General features: G+C 41.6%; 1 protein-coding gene across 1 annotated transcript in view; it reads right to left on the bottom strand.

Moving 5' to 3' along the window:
• Positions 1 to 20,368: 20,368 nt before the first annotated feature.
• Positions 20,369 to 24,032, bottom strand: part of MCOLN2 (mucolipin TRP cation channel 2) — a 45,688-nt gene continuing 42,024 nt past the window's right edge. Inside the window, exons 12-13 of the mRNA XM_060142511.1 lie at positions 23,474 to 23,595; positions 20,369 to 21,127 (exon numbers count right to left, since the gene is read on the bottom strand). Of these exons, the coding sequence (XP_059998494.1) occupies positions 21,091 to 21,127; positions 23,474 to 23,595 (159 nt within the window). The 3' untranslated portion in view covers positions 20,369 to 21,090. The remainder of the gene's footprint in view (positions 21,128 to 23,473; positions 23,596 to 24,032) is intronic.

Genomic DNA, 24,032 nt, shown 5'->3' with positions numbered 1-24,032 from the left:
AGCTCCAGTAGTTTTCTGGTGGCCTCTTTATGATTCTCTATGTATAGTATCATGTCATCTACAAACAGTGACAGTTTTACTTCTTCTCTTCCACTTTGTATTCCTTTTATTTCTTTTTCTTCTCTGATTGCCATGGTAGGACATCCAAAACTATGTTGAATAATAGTGGCCAGAGTGGACATCCTTGTCTTTTTCCTGATCTTAGAGGAAATGCTCTCAGTTTTTCACCATTGAGGATGATGTTTGCTGTGTGTTTGTCATATGTGGCCTTTATTATGTTGAGGTAGGTTCCCTCTATGCCCACTTTCTGGAGTGTTTTTATCATAAATGGGTGTTGAATTTTGTCAAAAGCTTTTTCTGCATCTATTAAGAGGATCATATGTTTTTTCTTCTTCAATTTGTTAATATGGTGTACCACATTGATTGATTTGCATATATTGCAGAATCCTTGCATCCCTGGTGTAAATCCCACTGGATCATGGTGTATAAGCCTTTTAATGTGTTGTTGGATTCTGTTTGCTAGTATTTTGTTGAAGATTTTTGCATCTATATTCATCAGTGATATTGGTCTGTAATTTTCTTTTTTTGTAGTACCTTTGTCTGTTTTTGGTATCAGGGTGATGGTGGCCTCGTAGAATGTGTTTGGGAGTGTTCCTTCCTCTGCAATTTTTTGGAAGAGTTTGAGAAGGATGGGTGTTGGCTCCTCTCTAAATGTTTTTTTGGGTTTTTTTTTTTTTTTTTTTTGCGGTATGCGAGCCTCTCCCGTTGCGGAGCACAGGCTCCGGACGTGCAGGCTCAGCGGCCATGGCTCACGGGCCCAGCTGCTCCGCGGCATGTGGGATCTTCCCGGACCGGGGCACGAACCCGTGTCCCCTGCATCGGCAGGCAGACTCTCAACCACTGCGCCACCAGGGAAGCCCTTCTCTAAATGTTTGATAGAATTCACCTGTGAAGGCATCTGGTCCTGGACTTTTGTTTGTTGGAAGATTTTTAATCACAGTTTCAATTTCATTACTTGTGATTGGTCTGTTCATATTTTCTATTTCTTCCTGGTTCAGTCTTGGAAGGTTATACCTTTCTAAGAATTTGTCCATTTCTCCCAGGTTGTCCATTTTATTGGCATAGAGTTGCTTATAGTAGTCTCTTAGGATGCTTTGTATTTCTGCGGTATCTGTTGTAACTTCTCCTTTTTCATTTCTATTTTTATTGATTTGAGTCCTCTCCCTCTTTTTCTTAATGAGTCTGGCTAATGGTTTACCAATTTTGTTTATTATTCTCAAAGAACCAGCTTTAATTTTACTGATGTTTGCTATTGTTTTCTTTGTTTCTATTTCATTTATTTCTGCTCTGATCTTTATGATTTCTTTCCTTGTACTACCTTTGGGATTTGTTGGTTCTTCTTTCTCTAGTTCCTTTAGGTGTAAGGTTAGATTGTTTATTTGAGATTTTTCTTCTTTCTTGAGGTCGGCTTGTATTGTTATAAGCTTCCCTCTTAGAACTTCTTTTGCTGCATCCCATAGGTTTTGGATCGTCATGTTTTCGTTGTAATTTGTCTCTAGGTATTTTTTAATTTCCTCTTTGATTTCTTCAGTGATCTCTTGGCTATTTTAAAACGTATTGTTTAGCCTCCATGTGTTTGTGTTTTTTACGATTTTTTCCCCTGTAATTGATTTTTTTTTTTTTTTTTTTGCGGTACGCAGGCTTCTCACTGTTGTGGCCTCTCCCGTTGTGGAGCACAGGCTCCGGACGCGCAGGCTCAGCGGCCATGGCTCACGGGCCTAGCTGCTCCGCGGCATGTGGGATCTTCCCGGACTGGGGCACGAACCCGTGTCCCCTGCATCGGCAGGCGGACTGTCAACCACTGCGCCACCAGGGAAGCCCCCTGTAATTGATTTTTAATCTCATAGCATTGTGGTCAGAAAAGATGCTTGATATCATTTCAATTTTCTTAAATTTACTGAGGCTTGATTTGTGACCCAAGATGTGATCTATCCTGGAGAATGTTCCATGCACACTTGAGAAGAAAGTGTAATCTGCTCATTTTAGATAGAATGTCCCATAAATATCAATTAAATCTATCTGGTCTATTGTGTCATTTAAAGCTTGTGTTTCCTTATTAATTTTCTGTTTGGATGATCTGTCCATTGGTGTAAGTGAAGTGTTAAAGTCCCCCACTATTATTGTGTTACTGTCGATTTCCTCTTTTATAGCTCTTAGTAGTTGCCTTATGTATTGAGGTGCTCCTATGTTGGGTGCATATATATTTATAATTGTTTTATCTTCTTCTTGGATTGATCCCTTGATCATTATGTAATGTCCTTCCTTGTCTCTTGTAACATTCTTTATTTTAAAGTCTATTTTATCTGATATGAGTATTGCTACTTCAGCTTTCTTTTGATTTCCATTTGCATGGAATATCTTTTTCCATCCCCTCCCTTTCAGTCTATATGTGTCCCTAGGTCTGATGTGGGTCTCTTGTAGACATCATATATATGAGTCTTGGTTTTTTATCCATTCAGCAAGCCTGTGTCTTTTGGTTGGAGCATTTATTTCTTTCACGTTAAAGGTAATTATCAATATGTATGCTCTTATTACCATTTTCTTAATTGTTATGGGTTTGTTTTTGTAGGTCCTTTTCTTCTCTTGTGTTTCCCACTTAGAGAAGTTTCTTTAGCATTTGTTTTAGAGCTGGTTTGGTGGTGTTGAATTCTCTTAGCTTTTGCTTGTCTGTAAAACTTTTGAATTCTCCATCGAATCTGAATGAGATCCTTGCCGGGTAGAGTAACCTTCGCTGTAGATCCTTCCCTTTCATCACTTTAAATATATCATGTCACTCCCTTCTGGCTTGTAGAGTTTCTGCTGAGAAATCAGCTGTTAAACTTATGGGAGTTAACTTGTCTGTTATTTGTCATTTTTCCCTGTTGCTTTCAATATTTTTTCTTTGTCTTTAATTTTTGTCAATTTGATTACTATGTGTCTCGGCGTATTTCTCCTTGGTTTTATCCTGCCTGAGACTCTCTATGCTTCCTGGACCTGAGTGGCTATTTCCTTTCCCATGTTAGGGAACTTTTAGACTATAATCTCTTCAAATATTTTCTCAGGTCCTTTCTCTCTCTCTTCTCCTCTGGGACCCCTATAATGTGAATGTTGTTGAGTTCAGTGTTGTCCCAGAGGTCCCTTAGACTGTCTTCCTTTCTTTTCATTCTTTTTTCTTTATTCTGTTCCATGGCAGTGAATCCCACCATTCTGTCTTCCAGGTCACTTATCTGTACTTCTGCCTCAGTTATACTGCTATTGATTCCTTCTAGTGTATTTTTCATTTCAGTTATTGTATTGTTCATCTCTGTTTGTTTGTTCTTTAATTTTTCTAGGTGTTTGTTCTTTAATTCTTCTAGGTCTTTGTTAAACATTTCTTGCATCTTCTCAATCTTTACCTCCATTCTTTTTCTGAGGTCCTGGATCATCTTCACTATAATTTTTCTGATTCTTTTTCTGGAATATTTCCTATCTCCACTTGATTTAGCTGTTTCCTTCATCTGGTACATAGCCCTCTGCCTTTTCATCTAGTCTCTCTTTCTGTGAATGTGGGTTTTGTTCCACAGGCTGCAGGATTGTAGTTCTTGCTTCTGCTGTCTTCCCTCTGGTGGATGAGGCTATCTAAGAGGCTTGTGCAAGTTTCCTGATGGGAGGGACTGGTGGTGGGTACAGCTGGCTGTTGCTCTGGTGGGCAGAGCTCAGTAAAACTTTAATCCACTTGTCTGTTGATGGGTGGGGCTGGGTTCCCTCTCTGTTGGTTGTTTGGCCTGAGGCGACCCAACACTGGAGCCTACCCGGCTCTTTGGTGGGGTTAATGGTGGACTCTGGGAGGGCTCACGGAAAGGAGTACTTCCCAGAACTTCTGCTGCCAGTGTCCTTGTCCTCACAGTGAGCCACAGCCACCCTCTACCTCTGCAGGAGACCCTCCAACACTAGCAGCTAGGTCTGCTTCAGTCTCCTATGGGGCCACCGCTCCTTCCCCTGGGTCCCGATGCACACACTACTTTGTGTTTTCCCTCCAAGAGCGGAATCTCTGTTTCCCTCAGTCCTGTCGAAGTCCTGCCGTCAAATCCCGCTAGCTTTCAAAGTCTGATTTTCTAGGAATTCCTCCTCCCGTTGCCAGACCTCCAGGTTGGGAAGCCTGACGTGAGGCTCAGAACCTTCACTCTAGTTGGTGGACTTCTGTGGTATAAGTCTTCTCCAGTTTGTGCGTCACCAACCCAGGAGTTATGGGAATTGATTTTACTGTGATTGCACCCCTCCTACCATCTCATTGTGGCTTCTCCTTTGTCTTTGGATGTGGGGTATCTTTTTTGCTGAGTTCCAGTGTCTTCCTGTCTATGATTGTTCAGCAGTTAGTTGTGATTCCGGTGCTTTCACAAGAGGGAGTCATAGTTGGAGATTTTAACATCTGTTTCTCAGTAATTTATGGGATAGGTAGGCCAAAAATTACATTATGGATTATTTGAACAACACTATCGAGCAACTTGACCTAGTTGGCATTTATTAAACATTAGACCCATCAACTACAAAATACATGTATTTTTAAGTGCACATGTAACAGTCACAGACCATATTCTGAATCATAAAACAAGTTTCAATAAGTCTAAGAGGACTGAAATTATTCTCTGGCCAAAATGGTAATAAATTAGAAGCCAATAGCAAAAAGATATCTAGAAAAGCCTCAAATATCTGTAAATTAAGCAACATATAGAAGAATAACCTATTGGTCAAAGAAGCAATCACAAGAGAATTTAGAAAATATTTTCAACTGAATGATAGTGAAAACATTACATATCAAAATTTATGGGCTGCTGCCAAGACTGTATTTAGAGGGATGTTTATAGCTTTAATTACTGATAATAGAAGGAAATAAAGTTTAAAAATCAATGACCTAAACTTCTACCTTAAAAAGCTAGAAAAAGAAGAGCAGAAGTTCTTTTGGAGCCCCTTCCAGTGAATTGCTGACCCTCTGATTTCTATCACTATATCTTAGCTTTCTTTGTTCTAGAACTTCATATATAGAATCATATACTATATCTAGCTTCTTTCACTCAACTTAATGCTTTTGATATTTACTCCGGTTGTTGTTGTATTAGTAGTTCATTGCTTATTGTTGTCTTTGTTGAGTAGTATTCTATTGTATGGATATTTTAAAATGTATTCATTTATCTGTTAATGGACATTTGTGTTATTTCCAGTTTTTAGCTACTACAAATAAGACTGCTGTGAATACTGCTAAACAAGTCTTTTTGTGGACATATGTTCTCATTTCTCTTAAGTAAATAACTGTAAGTGGAATTGCTGAGTCATGGAGCAGGTGTATGTTTAAATGTGTAAGTAATGGCTAAATAGGTTTTCAAAAGGTTGTATCATTTTATACTCTTTTTGGCAATATATGAGACTCCCAGTTGGTTCACTTTTTGCCAACATTTGGTATCCTTAGTCTTTCTAATTTTAGTCATTATAGTGTGTATGAAGTGGTATCTCATGGCAGTTTTAATTTGTGTTTCCCTGGTGACTTTTGATCATCTTTTCATGTGCTTATTAGCATTCATGTATATTCTTGAAGTGTCTGTTCAAGTATTTTGCCCACTTTAAAATTGGGTTGTCTTTTTATTATCACTCTTGTGTCTAAAAGTAATCACAGGATGCCCAATTATCTAATAAAAGGTAGGACATTTATGAGACTTGCCTATGACTTCACCTAAAAGGCAGGGAAAAGGCCTGATCATACAGCAGGCTTAAATGGGAATTTGGGGAAAGATTACAATTATAATCTGTTTATATCTTATGAGTCCTGCTCATACAAGAGGTTGAAAATATAGCAAGACACTTTTAAAAGAAAATAGGACAGTAAAAAAAGAGAACCAAAAAGAACTTCTAGAAATGAAAAATTGAGTTATTTGAATTTCAAAAAAATTCAACGAACCACTTGAACAAAAATTTTAAAACCTCTGAAGAGAGAATTAATGAACTGAAAGATATTACCTAAAGAAATTCATTACACTGTAGCAGAAAGAAAAAGGGGGGATTAAAATATGAAAGAAAGATTAGGAGATACCAAAAAGAGAAGGTTCAATAGGTTTATAATCAGAGTTTCAGGAAGCCAGATAAGAAAGAATGAGCAGAAAGAAATACTTTTTTTTTTTTTTTTTTTTTTTGCGATACGCGGGCCTCTGTCACTGTTGTGGCCTCTCCCGTTGCGGAGCACAGGCTCCGGACGCGCAGGCTCAGCGGCCATGGGTCATGGGCCCAGCCGCTCCACAGCATGTGGGATCTTCCCAGACCGGGGCACGAACCCGTGTGCCCTGCATCGGCAGGTGAACTCTCAACCACTGCACCACCAGGGAAGCCCGGAAATACTATTTTTTTAAACTACTGACTCAGTATCCTTCAGAATTGAAGAAAGACATACATTTTCTGATTCAAGAACCACGACTACCTCAAACAAGTAAATTTTAAAAATACACACACACACACACACACACACACACACACACACACACACATGCTGAAGTATTAAAGATGAGTAAATCTTAAAAGCAACCAGTGAGAAAAGACAGTTTACTTAGACTGATAACATTGCTCAACAGCAAGAGACCAGGGCAGTGGAATACCATTACCATTTAATTTAATTTCCAGCTAAAGAGTTACATATTGACAACCGAGTGTGAAATAAAGATGTTTTTCAAATGAAGACAGACTCGATAAAAGACCTACTAAAGAAAAAAGGAAATTAAACCCAGAAAGAGGAAGTGGTTTGCAAAAAGCATTTTTACTAAGGCAAGTGGTAAAACTATGAGTAAATCTGAATAAACATTGCCTGTACCAGACAATAAGTAAAAATAACAATTCATGAGGGAAAGGAGATAGAAAAAGGAAGTAAATTACTAGACAAGAAAATCATGTAAGACAGACAGTAAATGGAAAATGAGGGTGACCTGAGGCAAAAGGCCAAGGTTCTTATGCAATTAAAGAGTAATATTAAAATTTTGTTTAACTTGAAGGACTTCCCTGGTGGTCCAGTGGTTAAGACTCCATGCTCCCAATGCAGGGGACCAGGGTTCGATCCCTGGTCAGGGAACTAGAGCCTGCGTGATGCAACTAAGAGTCCACGTGACATAAAACTAAGATCCAGTGCAGCCCAATGAATATTTTTTAAAAAATTTATTTTATTAACTTGAGACTTTTCTAAGTCAGGTAAAAGGTTCAAAAGTTAAGAGTAAATACTAAAAGAAAAGAAATAGAAGGGAATAAAGAAAAGCTCCACTAATCCAACAGAAGGAAAGGAGGGGGAAAGAAATGAGAAAAAAAAAGCATAATTTATGAAAAATAAAAATTAGGATTGTAGAAATACGTCCAAATATATCTGTTGTCACGGTAGCGTAAACAAAATAAACTATCCAGTTTAAATATAGATGCTTTGATTGAGCTAACGAATCCAGCTACATGCTATTTGAATGAGATATATTTAAGTCATAATGATAAGAAATATATACTAAGCAAAGATTAACCAAAAGAAAGCCTCTGGGGCTTCCCTGGTGGCGCAGTGGTTGAGAGTCCTCTTGCCGATGCAGGGGACACGGGTTCGTGCCCCGGTCCGGGAAGATCCCACATGCCGCGGAGCGGCTGGGCCCATGAGCCATGGCCGCTGAGCCTGCGTGTCCATGAGCCTGTGCTCCGCAACGGGAGAGGCCACAACAGTGAGAGAGGCCCGCGTATCGCAAAAAAAAAAAAAGGAAGCCTCTGTAACTCTATCAATATCCAACAAATGAGACCTTAAGGCAAAAAGTATTTGAGATAAAGAGAATCCTCACATACATAAATTATTCTCCAAGAAACTACTTTGCTAAATAAAAAAGCACAGTTTTGATTCACTTTGTTATAAAGCAGAAACTAACACACCATTGTAAAGCAATTATACTCCAATAAAGATGTTAAAAAAAAATGCACAGTTTTGGCTATAAAACTGTTTTTTTCCTAACTTCCCTTGCAACCTTTAGAGAAGTATTTCTACTGGAAAAAAAAAATAATAATAACCCCTTTCCATCCCACCTCCCAAATAAATTAGATCTAGAAATTGCTAAGTTTAGTTCTTTTATCTTTCTTTTTAAATTAACCCCATGGCAATTTAAAAGGTTTTAAGCTGCTTGCAATTTTCAGCAATGTCAAAAGAAAAGGAAATCATGTTGAGTGCTCGTATTATTTTATTCATTAAATCCTGATTACAAAGAGCAGCGAAAGGAATTATAGGTTTAAGTGAGGGTTCTCTGCTAGTTGGGAACACTGACTATAGTGTATCAGCAATTATATTAAATATTAAAAATTATAGAAGAAATGAAAGTTTCCAGGCAGAACAGTAGGTAGTTTCAGAAACTGAGTTCCTCTTTTGCCAGGTTTCAGATGCATTTCTTATAATGCATGGGCATTTCAATTAACTTTCTTTATTTAGTTTTTCTATTTGTGAAAGAATATAATTTCTCCATATATAAAATAGGGATAATAAAACTTGCTCTACCTAGTGCAAGGTTATTGTCAGAATAAAACTAAATAATACATGTGACAGCCCTTTGCGAACCTTTTAGTATTTACTATTGAATGTAAGATGTTATTATGAATCCATGGTCCTAGGATGGACCTAGTATTAGCTTTACTCACCATTTCTTGAACATGCCTGTAAAATCTCAATTATCTGTTGTTGTGCTTTGTCTAATGTTCAAGAGTAAAACTGTTGCCTTTCATACAGTTACACAAACATAAGCAAATCATGGCCCAGTAAAACAATTCTCACCATTCATCTCTCTCTCACTAGAAATGCATACATTGGAGTTACATGTATGCCAAAGAGAAAGAAAACTTGTTTCAGTGTTTAGTGTAAAGAAGTGTTTTTTCTTAGTGGTTGGTTTTGTAGCTCTTGTAAGTTTGGTTAGAACATCTAACCCATCATTCTTGTTTAGGTGACCCTGAATTTTTGAGGTGGAAACATGAGTCTGGCAAAAACAAACAAAAAAAAGTGGTCAAAATAGTAGTGATGAGGGGGTGAGATGGAATATGCAGTGGATATGATATAGCAGTGTTCCCTCCAAAAGCAATGGCCGCCTTCTCTTTCTGTGAAGTCTGTGGATTCACACAAACATATCTGCAGAAAGAGTAGGTGCGCTGACCTGTCAAAAAGCTGGGAGCTGGGTGAATAAAGGCAAGTCACTCCATCTCTCTGAGCCTCCATTTTCCCATATATAAAATAAGGATAAGAAAGTCTACTAAACAGGGTCTTCAATCCACAGCTCAGTCTGTCTGCTTTTGCACTTCAGGAGATCAAGTGCTCTTTGTAAGCTACCACCAAGACCTCTGGCTCTCACACTAGGCCTTTACTTCTCAGCCTTAGTTTCTCACCTCTCTGCAGAGGGCCAGTCAACTTAGAAGTAATCAGCCAACTCTACTGTCTTTGTAAGCATTCTTCTCCCCATATCTTCAAAATGACTGAGTCATCCTGAATCATCGCAGCTGCAATGGCATTCCTGACCACAGGGACGCATTCCCAGGTCACCGGTAGTGAAATCTTTGGCAACTGGGCCACCACCTTATATCAGAGACTATGTGTGCCCCACCTTCCACTCAGGAAGGTATCCTCTTCACCCACCAGGGATGAGTTAACCAGTCCCAAATCTCCATCTTAACACTTGTTTTCAACCACCTCTTTCTGTATCAATTTCTGTTAATTCAGACCCTGCAAGCGGCAGATGCCGGGAAATGCAAAGGAATTTGCAGGGAGGGGGAGAGGCTGTGAGGGAAAAAGGCGAGTGAGCCACAGGAGGCAGGGATGGCTGGCAGACAAGGCCAGTCTGACCTCACGAGGGAGGGAGAAGATGAAGTGCTGGGTAGGAGAGTCTTAGATGCAACCCAGTTCGAAGAGGAATTCAGCCAGGCTGCTGGGAACCCATCAGAGGGGTCCCCGTCTGGCAGGAAAGGGCCTGCCTTATGATTGTTGCTGTGTTCACTCATTGGCCAGAGCAGTCAGTGGAAAGTGAGATCTCCACACAGATGGATTCTGTGCACAGCAGCCAGGACAGTCATCAGTTAGCCTTCTCACGCTGGGAGATCTGAGTTGTGCATTTTTATGGCCACTATAATGATGGAGAAACCGGACAACATCTTGACAGGGTGATCAAAATAGATATCACCCATGAGGAGCACACCAGTGTCATGTGCTTCTAGATATGATACCGTGAGGAGGACACCACAATGCTTCCGTGGTATTCCTACCAAAAATATATAACCTATATGTAATCATGAAGAAACATCAACAAATCCAAATTAAGGGGCTGTATGTAAAATAATAACCAGTATTCTTCAAAAATCTCAGTGTCATGAAAGACAAAGTCTGAGAAAGTGTTCTAGATGAAAGGGAACTAAGGAGATATGACAACTAAATTCAGTAGAGACTCTGGATTGGATTCTGTGCTGGAGGGGAAAGAATGTTATGAAGAATATCACTGGGACAATTGATAAAACTGGAATATGGATTGTAGATTTGATAAAAGCATTGTATCAATGTTAAATTTCCTGAATTTAATTATTGTACTATGATTATATAAGAGGCTATTCTTTTTGTTTGCTTTTTAATTGAGGTATAGTTGATGTACAATATATATAAATTTCAGGTGTACAACATAATGATTCACAATTTTTAAAGGTTATACTTCATTTATAGTTATTATAAAATATTGGCTATATTCTCTGTGTTGTACAATATATCCTTGTATATAAGAGGCTATTCTTGATCTTAGGCAATACACACTGAAGTCTTAAGGCATAAAGGGACATAATATATACAACTATCTCTCAAATGGTTTAGAAAAATAAACCAGATAAATTAGAGAGACAGAATATGAAGGGCATTTTCCGAAAGGTACGTTGATTGAGATGCACATACAACTGCTGACTTTGTCAATGATCAAATACTGCATGGAGGCATGAAAAGCACATGAGCAATATTAAAACAGGTTTTAACACTGACTCTCCTGGCTTCCCGCCAGTGAGATGAAAGAGGTGCTGAATCGAGGTTTTATGGGGTGGCTATCTTTTCTCAATCACAACTATATGGTGATTCATCATTGCACATGCCAGAAACTCCACCCCAGTGGATGCAATTATCTGTTTTATTTTCATTTTCTTTTTTCTTTTGAAAAATCTAGTTGGATACAATTCTAAGTGTGGGCATGTTGTCTTTAATCCATTAATCAGTACTGCCATACTGGTTTACATAAAGGGGATGGGAGGGAGGGGATGATCAGACTGCCAGTGTACATTTTAAGCTGTAGAAATTTTAAAATAGATACTAGGCCAAGAAGGACACACCCAGACATCTGAGATGTCCCTATCAAGCTCTTATTTTCACAATTCTTGCACACACAAAAAACAGGTTTATAACTTCAATTTTTATCTCCGTTCACCCAATGTGTCCAGTTTATCCTTTTCAAACCTTGCTGACATCCCTTATCTCCTAGACATTACATCAACTTTGTGAGCTAGCCAGCTCTAACGATGGACTGCCTGGGTCTGAGTCCCAGCTCTGGTGATTACTGCTGTGTGACCTTGCACAAGTTACTTGACCTCTCTGTAGTCTCAATTTTATTATCTCTGTATTAAAGATAAGGATTCTCAGGTTTCGAGCATCTTGACAACTTGTTTAAATCACTTGGCAACTTAATGTAAGAACTGGGAACTTCTATGGAGCTTTTAACTCTCCTACAAAGATACGGGTTAGTTTCCACTAGCACCAGCATTGTGTGAGTTCAAGGAATATTGCTTAACAGGGTGTTGTTTGAAAATAGAAGTCACATTTCTCATTAAGGAGGATAAACATTTTTTTCCTGCCATTCAGTTCTATTCAGCAAGCATTATTTAGAAAGCAGGCAGAAGAAAGGGGAGATGAGAGAGAGCTTTGGAGTCAGAGACTTTGGATTTGAAGCCAGGCTCTGTCACCTAATCTGAAGTTTTCTCTTCAGTAAAGTGGAAATCCTGATACATAAGCTGTAAGTTTGTTGGGATGAGTAGCAATAATAGGTATACATAGTAGGCATCCAACTGAGTATAGCTTTTCAAAACTATACTGTTTTTTGTGTGCTTGTTACTCGTCAGCAAAAATGCTATACACATGAAATACAGAAACACAAAAAATTTAGTCCTTACCTTTGGGGCTCACCCTCCAGAAATTTGTAATGTTTCTTCTCTGAGAAAGGATACTAAGCCAGTCATATATGCTGCAATTCTTTTTTCCCAGGGCACTTTACAATTTTTGTTTACATTCTTAATTCTCAGGAATTTTCCCTTTTTGTGTAGTAAATCTGTCTGATTTTTCTCTTACGGTTTATTGGCAGCTTTAAACTCAGAAAGCCCTTCTCTACTTCTTGGGTCAGATCAATATTCATCTATGTTTCTTTCTAGTTTTTTACAGGCTTAATTTTTCATGTTTAAATCTTTAATCCATCCAGAGTTTATTTGGCTACGTGGTTGCAAGGTTATCTTTTTTTAAGACACGTTCCTGATGATGCTGGTTGATGAGACTAGCTCATTTGGCTTGTACGCATTTCTATCTCAATAACTTACTGTCTGAACTGCCTGCTGTGAACGTGAATTGCCCTTCTTGGAAAAGGCCCATGGGGTAGAAATATATATCTACGGGGTTTATCCCATTTAGTTGCTTCATTTTTAATGCAGAATAACAAATGTCAACTCTTTTGTCTCAATCATACGCATGTGAAAACTGTGACAGAATATTTTGCATAAGGGCTAAAGGTTAGGGCTTCCTGAAGCCCAGAGAAAAGTGTGAGAGAGATCAAGCCCCGTCATCACCCATTAGCCATAACCATGCCTGCACACAAACTTCCCTCACCTGCCTGTCATCTCTTCCCATGTGCACATCTTTCCCAGGTGGACTCTGGGGCCATTTATGCAAGGGAGAGAAAAGTCTAGTAGAAGAATCATCACTGATCCACCCATCCTTTCCTCAGTCCATTACTATGGTTCCTTAAGTACTGTTCCAGGAACTTGACTTTCTTGAGAAAAGATACAGGAAACAGTCTCCGAGTTAGTCTGCCTGGAAACTCCAATGCATTTTCCCCAGAGATCAGACTCGGGCTGGGCAGCCTCACTGTCCAGGAACAGCTGTGGACAAGACAGTTTGCCCGCGTAGTGTCTTGCTGGTCACCCAGGGTCTCAGTGCTGGTGTAGAGTGCCTGAAGATCACGGCTTGGCCCTCTGGGCATGCTGAGAGGGTGAACTTCCAGCGGCCGAGCCAGGCTGCCCACTGTGCCCCTCAGGATGCCCAGCCTGCAGAGCTTCGAGAGTTCTCTCTCACCACCAACGCCCAGCCTGGCTTCCCTGACCTCCTACTTTGAGAGGTGAGGAAATCCCTGATAGGGTTCCCACTCCCTGCCCCTCACCCATTCCATGAATTAAGGAAGTGTTAAGAGTCTCCCACCTCTAGTCCTCATGAGGTGAGTTCACTGGAGCAGGTAGACCTTGAAAGGAGGAATGACTGGGGTTGGTCTCAGCACAAACTGCTGACCTTCTCTGCAGGGGTCTGGAAGGAAAGAGTGCACCTGGGCACTTGTACATGCCAGGTTTTCTACATTTGTGAGATGGAAGCTATGCCACCCGCTCCGTCCTGGCTCTCCTCCCAGTCTCAGGCTACTTGAGCCCAGGAATATTCCTCTAACATGACCACATTCACTACAGACCTCCAAATCACACAGTCTCTTCTCAGAGTCCTTTAATCAGTTCACCCCGCCGTCCCCTAACCCTCAACCTCTCCACACCCCTCTGCCACGCTTTCCTAGCCTAAGGAGGCATCAAGGCAAAGCACCTCCCAGCACTTCCCAGTGACACCGCTTTCCCAGGTGGCCACACTCAGTCTGACCTTTGTGATCTTGATGGTTGTCCTGGGTAGGGGGCAGGGAGATGGAAACTTCCAAAAGTCTGTGTGCCACCCGTAAACTTCAGACCATAGATGTCAGGCTGGCTTTGTAAGCGGTCACACCTACAAGTCTCGCCACCTTTACAGACACAAACTGTGGCTGGTCAAGTTCAGGGTGCTGCAGAGTGGGGTGTGTGTGTGTGTGTGTGTGTGTGTGTGTGTGTGTGTGTGTGTGTGTGTGTGTGTGTGTGTGTGTGTGTAGGATAGACGGGGAGGGATGATGTGGAGACAGTCTTAGATAAGCTTCTTTTTTTTTTTTTTTGCGGTACGCGGGCCTTTCACTGTTGTGGCCTCTCCCGTTGCAGAGCACAGGCTCCGGACGCGCAGGCTCAGCGGCCATGGCTCACGGGCCCAGCCGCTCCGCGGCATGTGTGATCTTCCCGGACCGGGGCACGAACCCGTGGCCCCTGCATCGGCGGGCGGACTCTCAATCACTGCGCCACCAGGGAAGCCCTAAGCTTCTTTTTAAATATGTGGGAAGGAGAAATACCATGTGATAGAAATATGCATTCAACACATTCATCCTAATAAATACATTTCTCAATAATAGAAGTTATGAAAAGAGACCCTCCCTCTAAATGCATAGTCTAAAAGTACACACTCTCAGGGAAATGACAGGGTATTTAGCAGAGAAACCTTTTAAGAAAGAAAAAATATACATACAGATAGATAACACATATATGTGAGAGCTGGTATATTCCTCAGAGACAGTTTTCAGGCAAAAGTTTCTCATTGTGTTTGTTTTTGAGTTTAATTACAGGGTAATAGCATCACTTTTTCTTTTTTTTTTTTTAATTTGGATGATTGCAGCCACTTTGTAACTGATTTCCTTGCTTATCTCCTACCACTCTGATCCATCCTTCCCAGTTCTGCCTTCTCTGGTCATATACCTCCCAGGTCTAAAGCCCTCCTTTGCCATTTCTCGAGTTTTGTCTTCTATCATTTTCCCCAACATGTGACCTATATTCTGACCACCCCAAAACATAGTTTCCCTAACTGGCTGGGTTCTCTCTCAGATGTCCAAGCCATTGCCACACGGTTCCTTTTAGCCAGAAAGCCCTACCCCCCAACCCTACACCATGGCCATCTAGTCGAATAAAATGTGTTATTCAAGTCTCAGTTCTAGCATTGTCTACTTCTCCTTCAGAGGCCTTCATTTGTACTCCAGGCAGGCAGGAGCTACTGCCATTCTGCTCTCATTTAGTACCGTGGGTGACCTTGTATTATCCTTGCTTGGTACATGATTGTCCCTCCCACTAGACACCAAACTTCGTGAGGGCAGGGATCGTGTCATTCATTCCTTACTTCCTAAGTTCCCAGCACAATGTTGGAAATCAACAAATATGTATTGAATTACAGTCCTTAATAGCATCACCATTTTCCATCTACACACATCATTATCTAATATTTCCCAAAATTAATGGTGCTTATCACTTCCCTTGCTTAACTTGTCATCCTGGAAATGTCCATGTTTCTTATCTAAGTCTACCTTTTAAACCCCCAAGCTGGAAAAGATTAAATATTGATAGCAGCTCCCTGATTTTTCTCCAAAGGCAACCAAGAGCTAAGACCCAACACACTGTCCTGTTTTCATAGATAACACGTGCAGGATAACACAAACACCCAGCGCTAGGTCTGAAATCAGGCATTATTAATACCCTCTCCTTCTGTAGACCCAGCATGGCAGGCTCACAAGTGAGGATGTAAATTCACTTTGTCAAAGCAAACATTTCTCTTGGGGGACATGGGCTCAACCGCCAGGAGAGAGTAATGACTGTAGCCCACAGGAAGCGGGGGATGAGTAATTTACTGCTGCTAGGCAATTAGTGTTGCTAGAAAAAAAAAATTGCTTTCATTTAAAATTCTCTGTAGACCATATGTATCATGGCTCATGGGATAATTTATGTATCATTAGAAACTAAGGAACATATATCACGCTAACAAATTGTCTTTTCCATCCACCACAGCTGATAGCTCCCAGAGATCTTTAAGAAGTCAGAATTTTGCTGTCCTTATTACAAAAGGTGGTGTGGAAATGTTCATGTGTACCCATTTATCTTCTCGTTCACTCCCTGGTTCTCTGGCAGAGACAGATGGCAAGAGAAACATTGGCCATCAGTTTCATCCTCTGGTTTGCAGCCTCATTTGCTGTAAATGAGCCTATGGTGGAATTGCCGTGAGTTGTATTGTTTTCCCTAACAACTTGAGTGTCTGTTTTGAGATTTGGTTCATACTGAAATCTTCCCAGTGCTACTATGTTATTTTCTCCAATACACAGCATGCTGAACAATTCTACGGCTTCCCATTCAAAGATGGGTCCTTCGTCCTAAAAGCAAATGACTGCAAAGACCTTGGAGCGAGGGCTTGACCATCCGGTGGGTGGAGCAGGTCCCAAAGGACTTTGCTGAGCAAGATGGAAGGTCATATGGCAACTAGGCACACATGCTCAAGTTTAGAAGAACCACCCTAAGCTGATTCTCTGTCAAAGGAAAAACATGAAGTGGAAATTCGGAAAATGAGGCTCTTCATTGATGGGGGGTAGGGGGCAGGGCACTGCACAGGGAAGGGGGTAAAGGTGAGCAGCCCAGCTCCAACCTGCCAGTGTGACATGGAAATGATATTGGCCAATATCACCAACTACAGTAGTTTAATCTGTGAAACAAAGATGTGAGATGAGAAGAAGCCCCACAGCCACTTACTTGCGAGAATAGAAACTGAGAAAAATGGTGCACCCAAAAGTCTGTTAAAAAGTATTCCCAGGGCTTCCCTGGTGGCGCAGTGGTTGAGAGTCTGCCTGCCGATGCAGGGGACATGGGTTCGTGCCCCGGTCCAGGAAGATCCCACATGCTGCGGAGCGGCTGGGCCCGTGGGCCATGGCCGCTGAGCCTGCACGTCCGGAGCCTGTTGCTCCGCAATGGGAGAGGCCACAACAGTGAGAGGCCCGCGTACCACAAACAAACAAACAAACAAACAAAACAACAAAAAGCATTCCCACTCAGCTTCACTCTTTCCTTTTGTTACATTTCAATTGTTTTAAAGAAAATGTACAAGGCTGGGATCCTAGTCTTTTCCTAAAAGGCCATGCTTTAATCATTTTGTTAGTCGCTGAGTTATACAGTCCCATCATCAGAATTTGCTACATCACTTGTGAGGCCCTATGTTAAAAAAATATTGAGAATTTCAAGACTCTGAGGGCAGAGCATTAAACCTTTTCAGATGCACAGGTCACACAGCCACGAAGCTGCCTTTTATCAGTACTGAGAGCTCGGAACCTCTCAATTAGAAAAAAACAAGGAGGGGAGGCAGAGGTGTTCAGCACGAGCTCCAGCACCAGTTCCCAGGCCATCATTCACTGTCCTTCCTGAAGTGCCCAAGATCCGGATGCTGCGCTCGGGGTTTCGCCTGTGAGGTCCTCAATCATCCTGTCACACAAGAGCGACTTCGTGCATGTTCTACAGTTATGTGAAATTCTAGATCTTTGTTAGAGGAAGACTCTACGTCATTGGAATACCGTGGTCGAGATGTTCAAACTTCAAGTCATGGGTAGCAAAACAAGGTTTGCTCAAGTTACATGAAAACAAAGGTGAACCAGTGAGTAGTAAAATGGGGTCTAGTTATTCAATGTTATTGGAATAATTGGCCGACACACATGAGTGATACAGATATCCGGGATCGTATCTCTAAGCATCACGGCTCTTTATATCGTCAGGAGCAATCCATGGCCAAGACCATAGTAGCAGGTCGGGAAACATACTTTCCCAACGACTCTAGGGCCCCTGAACCTCAATGATAGTGCTGGGCTATTTTTACAGGGAGGCCCTCGGGCACTATAGGGTGACTAGCTAGTAACCTCTAAATCAAGAGGCTGGATCACTGTGCTTTTCATAAACCTTAGATGCTAAGCCTAGGCCTCCTCGGGCAGGAGGGTGGGTCAGGCAACCCTCCCACGATGGTTACGATGTGAGCCTTCAGCAGGAGTTGGAGATGGTGACTGGAATCTCTTGAAGACCTTTTCCTAAATACCCTTTCTCACCTTTTCACATTTGCTACCTCAGATCAGCAATAGCTGACCTGTACTTCACACATTCTGACAAATTTGGTTGAGACAGTGGGCTCCTAGCTGAGGACACAGGGTCTCACCCAAGGTGAAGGACTGGGGATTCGTGACACTTGTACACCTCGGGGAATTTTACCCTCTCGTCAGGACTGACAGCTTTGCCCCTGAAGGCAGGGCATTTAGGCTGTTCATGTTCACAGGTTCCTGCACAACTGCGTGAACTTTAGACACTGAATTGATCACCGCCTCCAGGACAGGGCTGGATATGGGTGTCTACACACTCAGAGTCCTAACAAAGTCCACCAAAAGTGTGTGATGAGCTCACTTCAAAGCAAAGATCTTCCTGGCTGGCCCAGGTGATAGATTTGTACATTTGTAGACCGTGAAAGAAAAGCTTTTTGAAGATCTAACATTCACTGAGCACTTATAAGTCATGCCCTGCTCTACTCACTTTAAATTTGACTCATTTAATCCTTGCAAGCCCCACTTTACAGATGAGAAAACTGAGGCTGGTATGACCTGTCCAAGGAGACTTGAATAGTAGGAGGACAGGTACCCAGGCAGACTAAATGTCTTAACATCTTCACTCCTCCACGATCCCATGGAACCTACTTACAAACATGGCAGAAAATCAAAAGAAAAGAATGGCTCAAGTTTCAATTCAGTGCCAGGCTTTGCATGAGTTACCTGACTTAAATGCCAATCCCACAGTTTAAGGTTTGTCATCATCACTTAGAAGCAGAAAGTAATTTGCCCAGGGCCCCAAAGCTACAGGATAAACTGGGATTTTGACTCAAGTCTGTCTAGATGTCCTCCACGCCCATGATCTTTTCTACCACCCCAAGTCAACAGGCTTAAGGATGCTGCATCTGGCTTTCAGCAAGTAACTGCAAGCCAAGGAGGTACGTTCTAAAAGAACAGGAGATCCCATAATGAAACCAATAGGCAGAAAGAATGTGTCTCCTAACTTTCACAGTGAACTCTCCAAGTGGAGGCCTAGGGAAGGAGAGAAAGTGGATTGTCCCAGATGTGTCTATTAGCGGAGCTATGAGAAAACATTGTTCAATAAAATCCAAATAGATAATACAGTTGGCAAGATGACAATTGTTTAAAATTATTAAAAAGAGAGAAAACAATGTTTCCACAGATACAGGGTAAACTTGAAAAAAGATTTTTCTTCCTGAAAGGGTTTTGTCCAGCTGGAGGGAAAAGAAATAAAAGGAAACATGAAAGCCAATAAAAGAAAAATATAAGCATAGAAGACCGTCATTAATCTTCACTTCAAATGGTAGTCACAGCGGCAGATGACATAAAAGGCATTAATAGCAATTCTATTCAGAGATAAACGATGTACTGGGGGTATACTCAGAGGTGAATAAGTGATCTAACTGCACACTGATTTTGGAGTCATGGGAATGACCCTAGAACCATGGGATAAATGGTTCTTAATTTAAAAATTGAGGGCTTCCCTGGTGGCGCAGTGGTTGAGAGTCCACCTGCCGATGCAGGGGACGCGGGTTCGTGCCCCGGTCTGGGAAGATCCCACATGCCGCGGAGGGGCTGGGCCTGTGAGCCATGGCCACTGAGCCTGCGCGTCCGGAGCCTGTGCTCTGCAACGGAAGAGGCCACAGCAGTGAGAGGCCCGTGTACCGCAAAAAAAAAAAAAAAAAAAAAAAAAAATTGAATATAATTCTTGACATTTTTGGTAAGTAGTTTATAACTAAAATGATAATTTTAGCAAAGTGTTTTGTGTATAGACCTGAGTCACCCACCTACAGACTTTAATGGCCTTAACTGGAAGACTTTCCTGGCCTAGATTTGGTGTGGGCACATGAAGAAAGTATGGGGGCATGGAGAGAGGAGTGGGGCACCAGAGGGACTCTGGCAGGGGCTTGGTGGGGAGGAGGATAAAAAGAGGGAGAGCCCTGGGATGAGAGTCCTACTTAATTCAAACCCTACTCTTCACCAGTAAATTTAAAATAGTTGACCCCTAAAATAGCTCAGGTATGAACTAAATCTATGCATGAAGTGATCTTAATCTGAAGTCATTCTCATAAATATTTCTTGAATAACTAGCCCCTATATCTCCTTCACTGCTTTTAAGAAAGTGGGAAATCCCTTTTGGAGACCAGATAGCTGACAGAGATGTGATCCGAATTTTTCACTAAGTAGATGTTAAGAGACAATACATTTTTAAGAAGTAGTAGGAGTTCCATATGTTATGATAAAAGTTAATTTAATTTATTTGGGAAAAAATACCATCTTCCTTGCTTGACAAGGGTAAATCCCCACCACGGTGGAGTTTGGTTGTTAAAATGAGTGACCACTGCTGTAGTATAATGTCCACATGTCATGTGTGTACAATCAACAATTAGCACAAGTAGTAACAAGGTGTCCAAATGACTGTTTCCAGTTTATCCCACTGACTTTGCCGACAGTTTCATATCATGCTGAGAAGAGGACCACAGGAAAATAAGCCAAGAAATGTCCACTGCAAGAGGTCTTTTTGTTGATTTAAGTGTAATCTTTACAAAGCTTAACAGTTCTCCAGCTTTGAGTGCCTAAATTGTTATTGCAACCAATTTCAGTTTTGTGCAGACCATGAATTAACAAATGTCTTCTAACCCAAGAATCACTTTTAAGACAAACCCGTATTTGATGATAAACTCATATCTTCAAATGCATAGCTTTAAACACCATTGTTTTGCACACTCTGAAATGTGATTTTTTTCCATCCCAACATTGTGATGTCATAAATTAAAAGACTGATACAGAATTTCACCAGCACTGCTCTATTACACCAATGCCCAGTAGCTGACTGTGGTCTAGTCTTCATCATCCAAGTTTATAAAAAGGAATTTTGAAACTTCAGTTCTATTCAGACATCTCAGAGCCAGTCCTCTTTCCCACTCCACAATCAGTATTTTTGGAAGTGCTGGTCCAAGCCATTCGGGGGCCCTCTTCATTGTCACTTGATACGGAGACCTGAAACCCGATTATCTTCAGCAGGAGGATTTTAGTTAATAAGCATCAAGTGGTCATCGCTTCCATTCCTGTAATAGAAAGGAAGACAAGGAAAGAGAAAAGAGAACAATGGCTTAAAAATCTTTGAGATGGAACAGGAATACATACTCTATCATGTAGGCATACATAGGTTATTGGCATGCTGAGTGTGACATTTAAGAGGAAGAAAACTTAAGAAGGACAATTTACATTATTGGGGGTTTCACTAGATGCTTTTGGTAATTTTGAGGAGCTGCCTACCCTCCATCTCCCTTTGACAAAGCTTCTCAATGGCTAGAACCGCAGATTTTCCTCCTTGTGGTAGAGAAGAAAGGTTAACTCTGTATCTGCTCAACCAAGCACATCTCTCCCAAGAACCAGATCACATTAGAACTAGAAGAGGTTGCAGAGGCTACCTGTTCCACTCTGATGACACTGGAGGAACCAAGAGGTTTAGGAAAGGTCAGGGGACACATTCAGTAATTGGCAGGGTCCAAAATGAAAACCCAGGTGTTCTGACCATCAGGCTAGGGGCTCAGTCAACTATTCAAGGGAGAATCAGTCTGTGGGAGATGGAATCTGTGGTGGTTGCTGGACTGCCTGTTTGAAAAAGAGCAACCTGGCCACGCTCCAGAGTAGGTGGAGCTGTGATAGCTGGGTTGCATGTCATGGGCACTGGAGAGGGGCCCAGACACCAAGTCTTATGATGCCCTTATTCCCCAGGTTCCCTCAGTGAGGTCTGTCTCCAATACGTACTCTCCACTCATAGCCTTCCTCGATTTTATTCCATTCTTAGGTTTCCGGCTGTTAAACACATCCAGGTGTATTTAATTTTTGGTGATTCCAAAGCCATCACTTGTTCCAAGGCCCCAGTACAACCCATTTCCTTCATCAGGCCCTATGACCCTCATTGACTCTCTGCAGGGTCCATCCAGACCGCCCTAGGTTCCAGGCTTTGATCTGATTATTCAGCTAAAACTGATCTAGCTGACTTCACCCATGACCACCTTCAACCACTTCTGTTTTTATTTTTGATATCCTCTTTTTTCAAAACTTTCAGCATCTTAGTTTTTCAGCTGATTTCCTTTGGTGGACTCTTCTGTTCCATTTAATCCTTTCATTCCTCACGATGGGCAGACCTGCCTCCGCACCAGGCACCCTCTCTACAACCCTTAGCGTGTCTGCTGACGTTGCTCTGTTCTTCTCACCACTCAGGTCCAATCTTCCAAGTTCACCCCTTAAATCTTTCAGTCATTCCATATGGCTGCAAAGAAACCATTTAACAACCTCCCAGGGCTTTTTGTGGTATAAACTGAGGCCCAAAAATCAAACACCAAAACCTATCCATTACTTTCTAGAATTCACAACCACATTCTCAAATGCTTTTTTTTTTTTTTCTTTACAGTCAATTACATATTAGAAAAGCAACTTTGAGAGACTTTCCTTATAATACAAGGTGCCTCCTAGGAGGCAGCTGCCTATAAAGAAAAGTAATTTCCCTTTATCCTTGCTTCCATGGCAACACTTCAATGCTCTGAGAGGATAAACTGTGATTGTAAAAACTTAACTCTTCTCAGAAGACCTCATTTCATATTTACCAGACATTCTTTGGAAATGCTCCAACATACCATTTCAAATCCCAAGTTGCAGTATGAATTGATTAACGGAAAATACATCCTGGGATTTTAAGTAGCAATTATGTTCTCCCATCTTCCTTCAGGAATCTGGTTTAGAGAATCCTTCTCGAAACACATGAGTAGGGGGTACTTGCAGTTAACAACCCCTACTCCTGACTTCAGACGAAAACAAACATGGGCATAATTAAGAAAATTATCCTCATCTGACCCCCTTTCTAGTCCCCCAAGCCACTATGTGGAGGCTTTGCCACTGAGGTCCAGACTATTTTTGCATGTGCACTGATGAATGGCGAGCACACAGCAGGTGATCAGCTGATTTGTTTGCAGCCAAGGACACGTACGGCTTCTTCTCAAGCAGGTTTCCTGCTCTGCTCAAGGAAGGTTATTTGTACTACAGATTGCGAAAAGGGGAAAACACCTTTGATGTTCCCAGAACTCCATCTCTAAAAAGAAGAGCTTTGACCTCTTCCTTTGGCCAGCTCACCCTCTCGACTTCAGGGACATAGCTCATGCCTTCTCAAAACAGTCTCATAATATTTCCAAGAGATTTCAACCATGTCATGTACCTTTCTACCTTGTTCTATAAGAAACAATTCATTTCTAAAGTCAATTACAGTGGGAGGAAAGCAAAGAGGGATGCATTATTTCCCCCAGTCAGCTGATTCCTGAGTGTAGCATTTGACCTGGGAGGACCCTTTGTTAAGGCAGCAGGGCGTCTCATCCTGGGAGCACAGAGACCCGACTGAACACAGTACTGACCTCCTCAGACAGCAGATGCAGGACAGGAAGGCTGATGACTCTTTCTGACATTTCTCTTTGCTACCACACTCCTTCAGGAATTCCTGAAGATCCGTGGCAGGAAACCCATTCTGTTGGTATTTCTTTAAAAAGTACACAGTGTTGTTACCTTAGTTATACTGAGAGAAATTGCTTCTTGTCAACAAACCAAATCCATCTCTGCTAAAATAAAACTCTCCCACGTTGCTAGCACAGATCCAAGAACTGACATTAACAATGATCGATCATCAATCAATCTATCAGTCCCTTGAAAGCCAAGCCAGGGTCACCATGGCTTGAACAGAGAGCCATGGGAACAGAGAGCCATCCAGAGGAAAACTCCAGAAATCAAGCCATGGTGGGGCAGGGGAGAGGTGTGTTAATTAAAGGAGTGAAGGAAATAGAAGTCTAAAGCTTTCACGTTAATTGCAAGACCAGGTAAGACCTCCTCTTCCCCACACTGCCCATAGAGTCTGGCTGGGAAGTAATCCCTATTTCCTCTACTTTTGTAGAAGTTGGTCACTTAGTGAGGTAGAAGGCA

This window comes from Lagenorhynchus albirostris, chromosome 2 (assembly GCF_949774975.1).
Source record: "Lagenorhynchus albirostris chromosome 2, mLagAlb1.1, whole genome shotgun sequence".
Lineage (NCBI taxonomy): Eukaryota > Metazoa > Chordata > Mammalia > Artiodactyla > Delphinidae > Lagenorhynchus > Lagenorhynchus albirostris.
The sequence above is the reverse complement of the archived record's forward strand: the minus strand, read 5'-3'. Positions and strand labels throughout refer to the sequence as shown.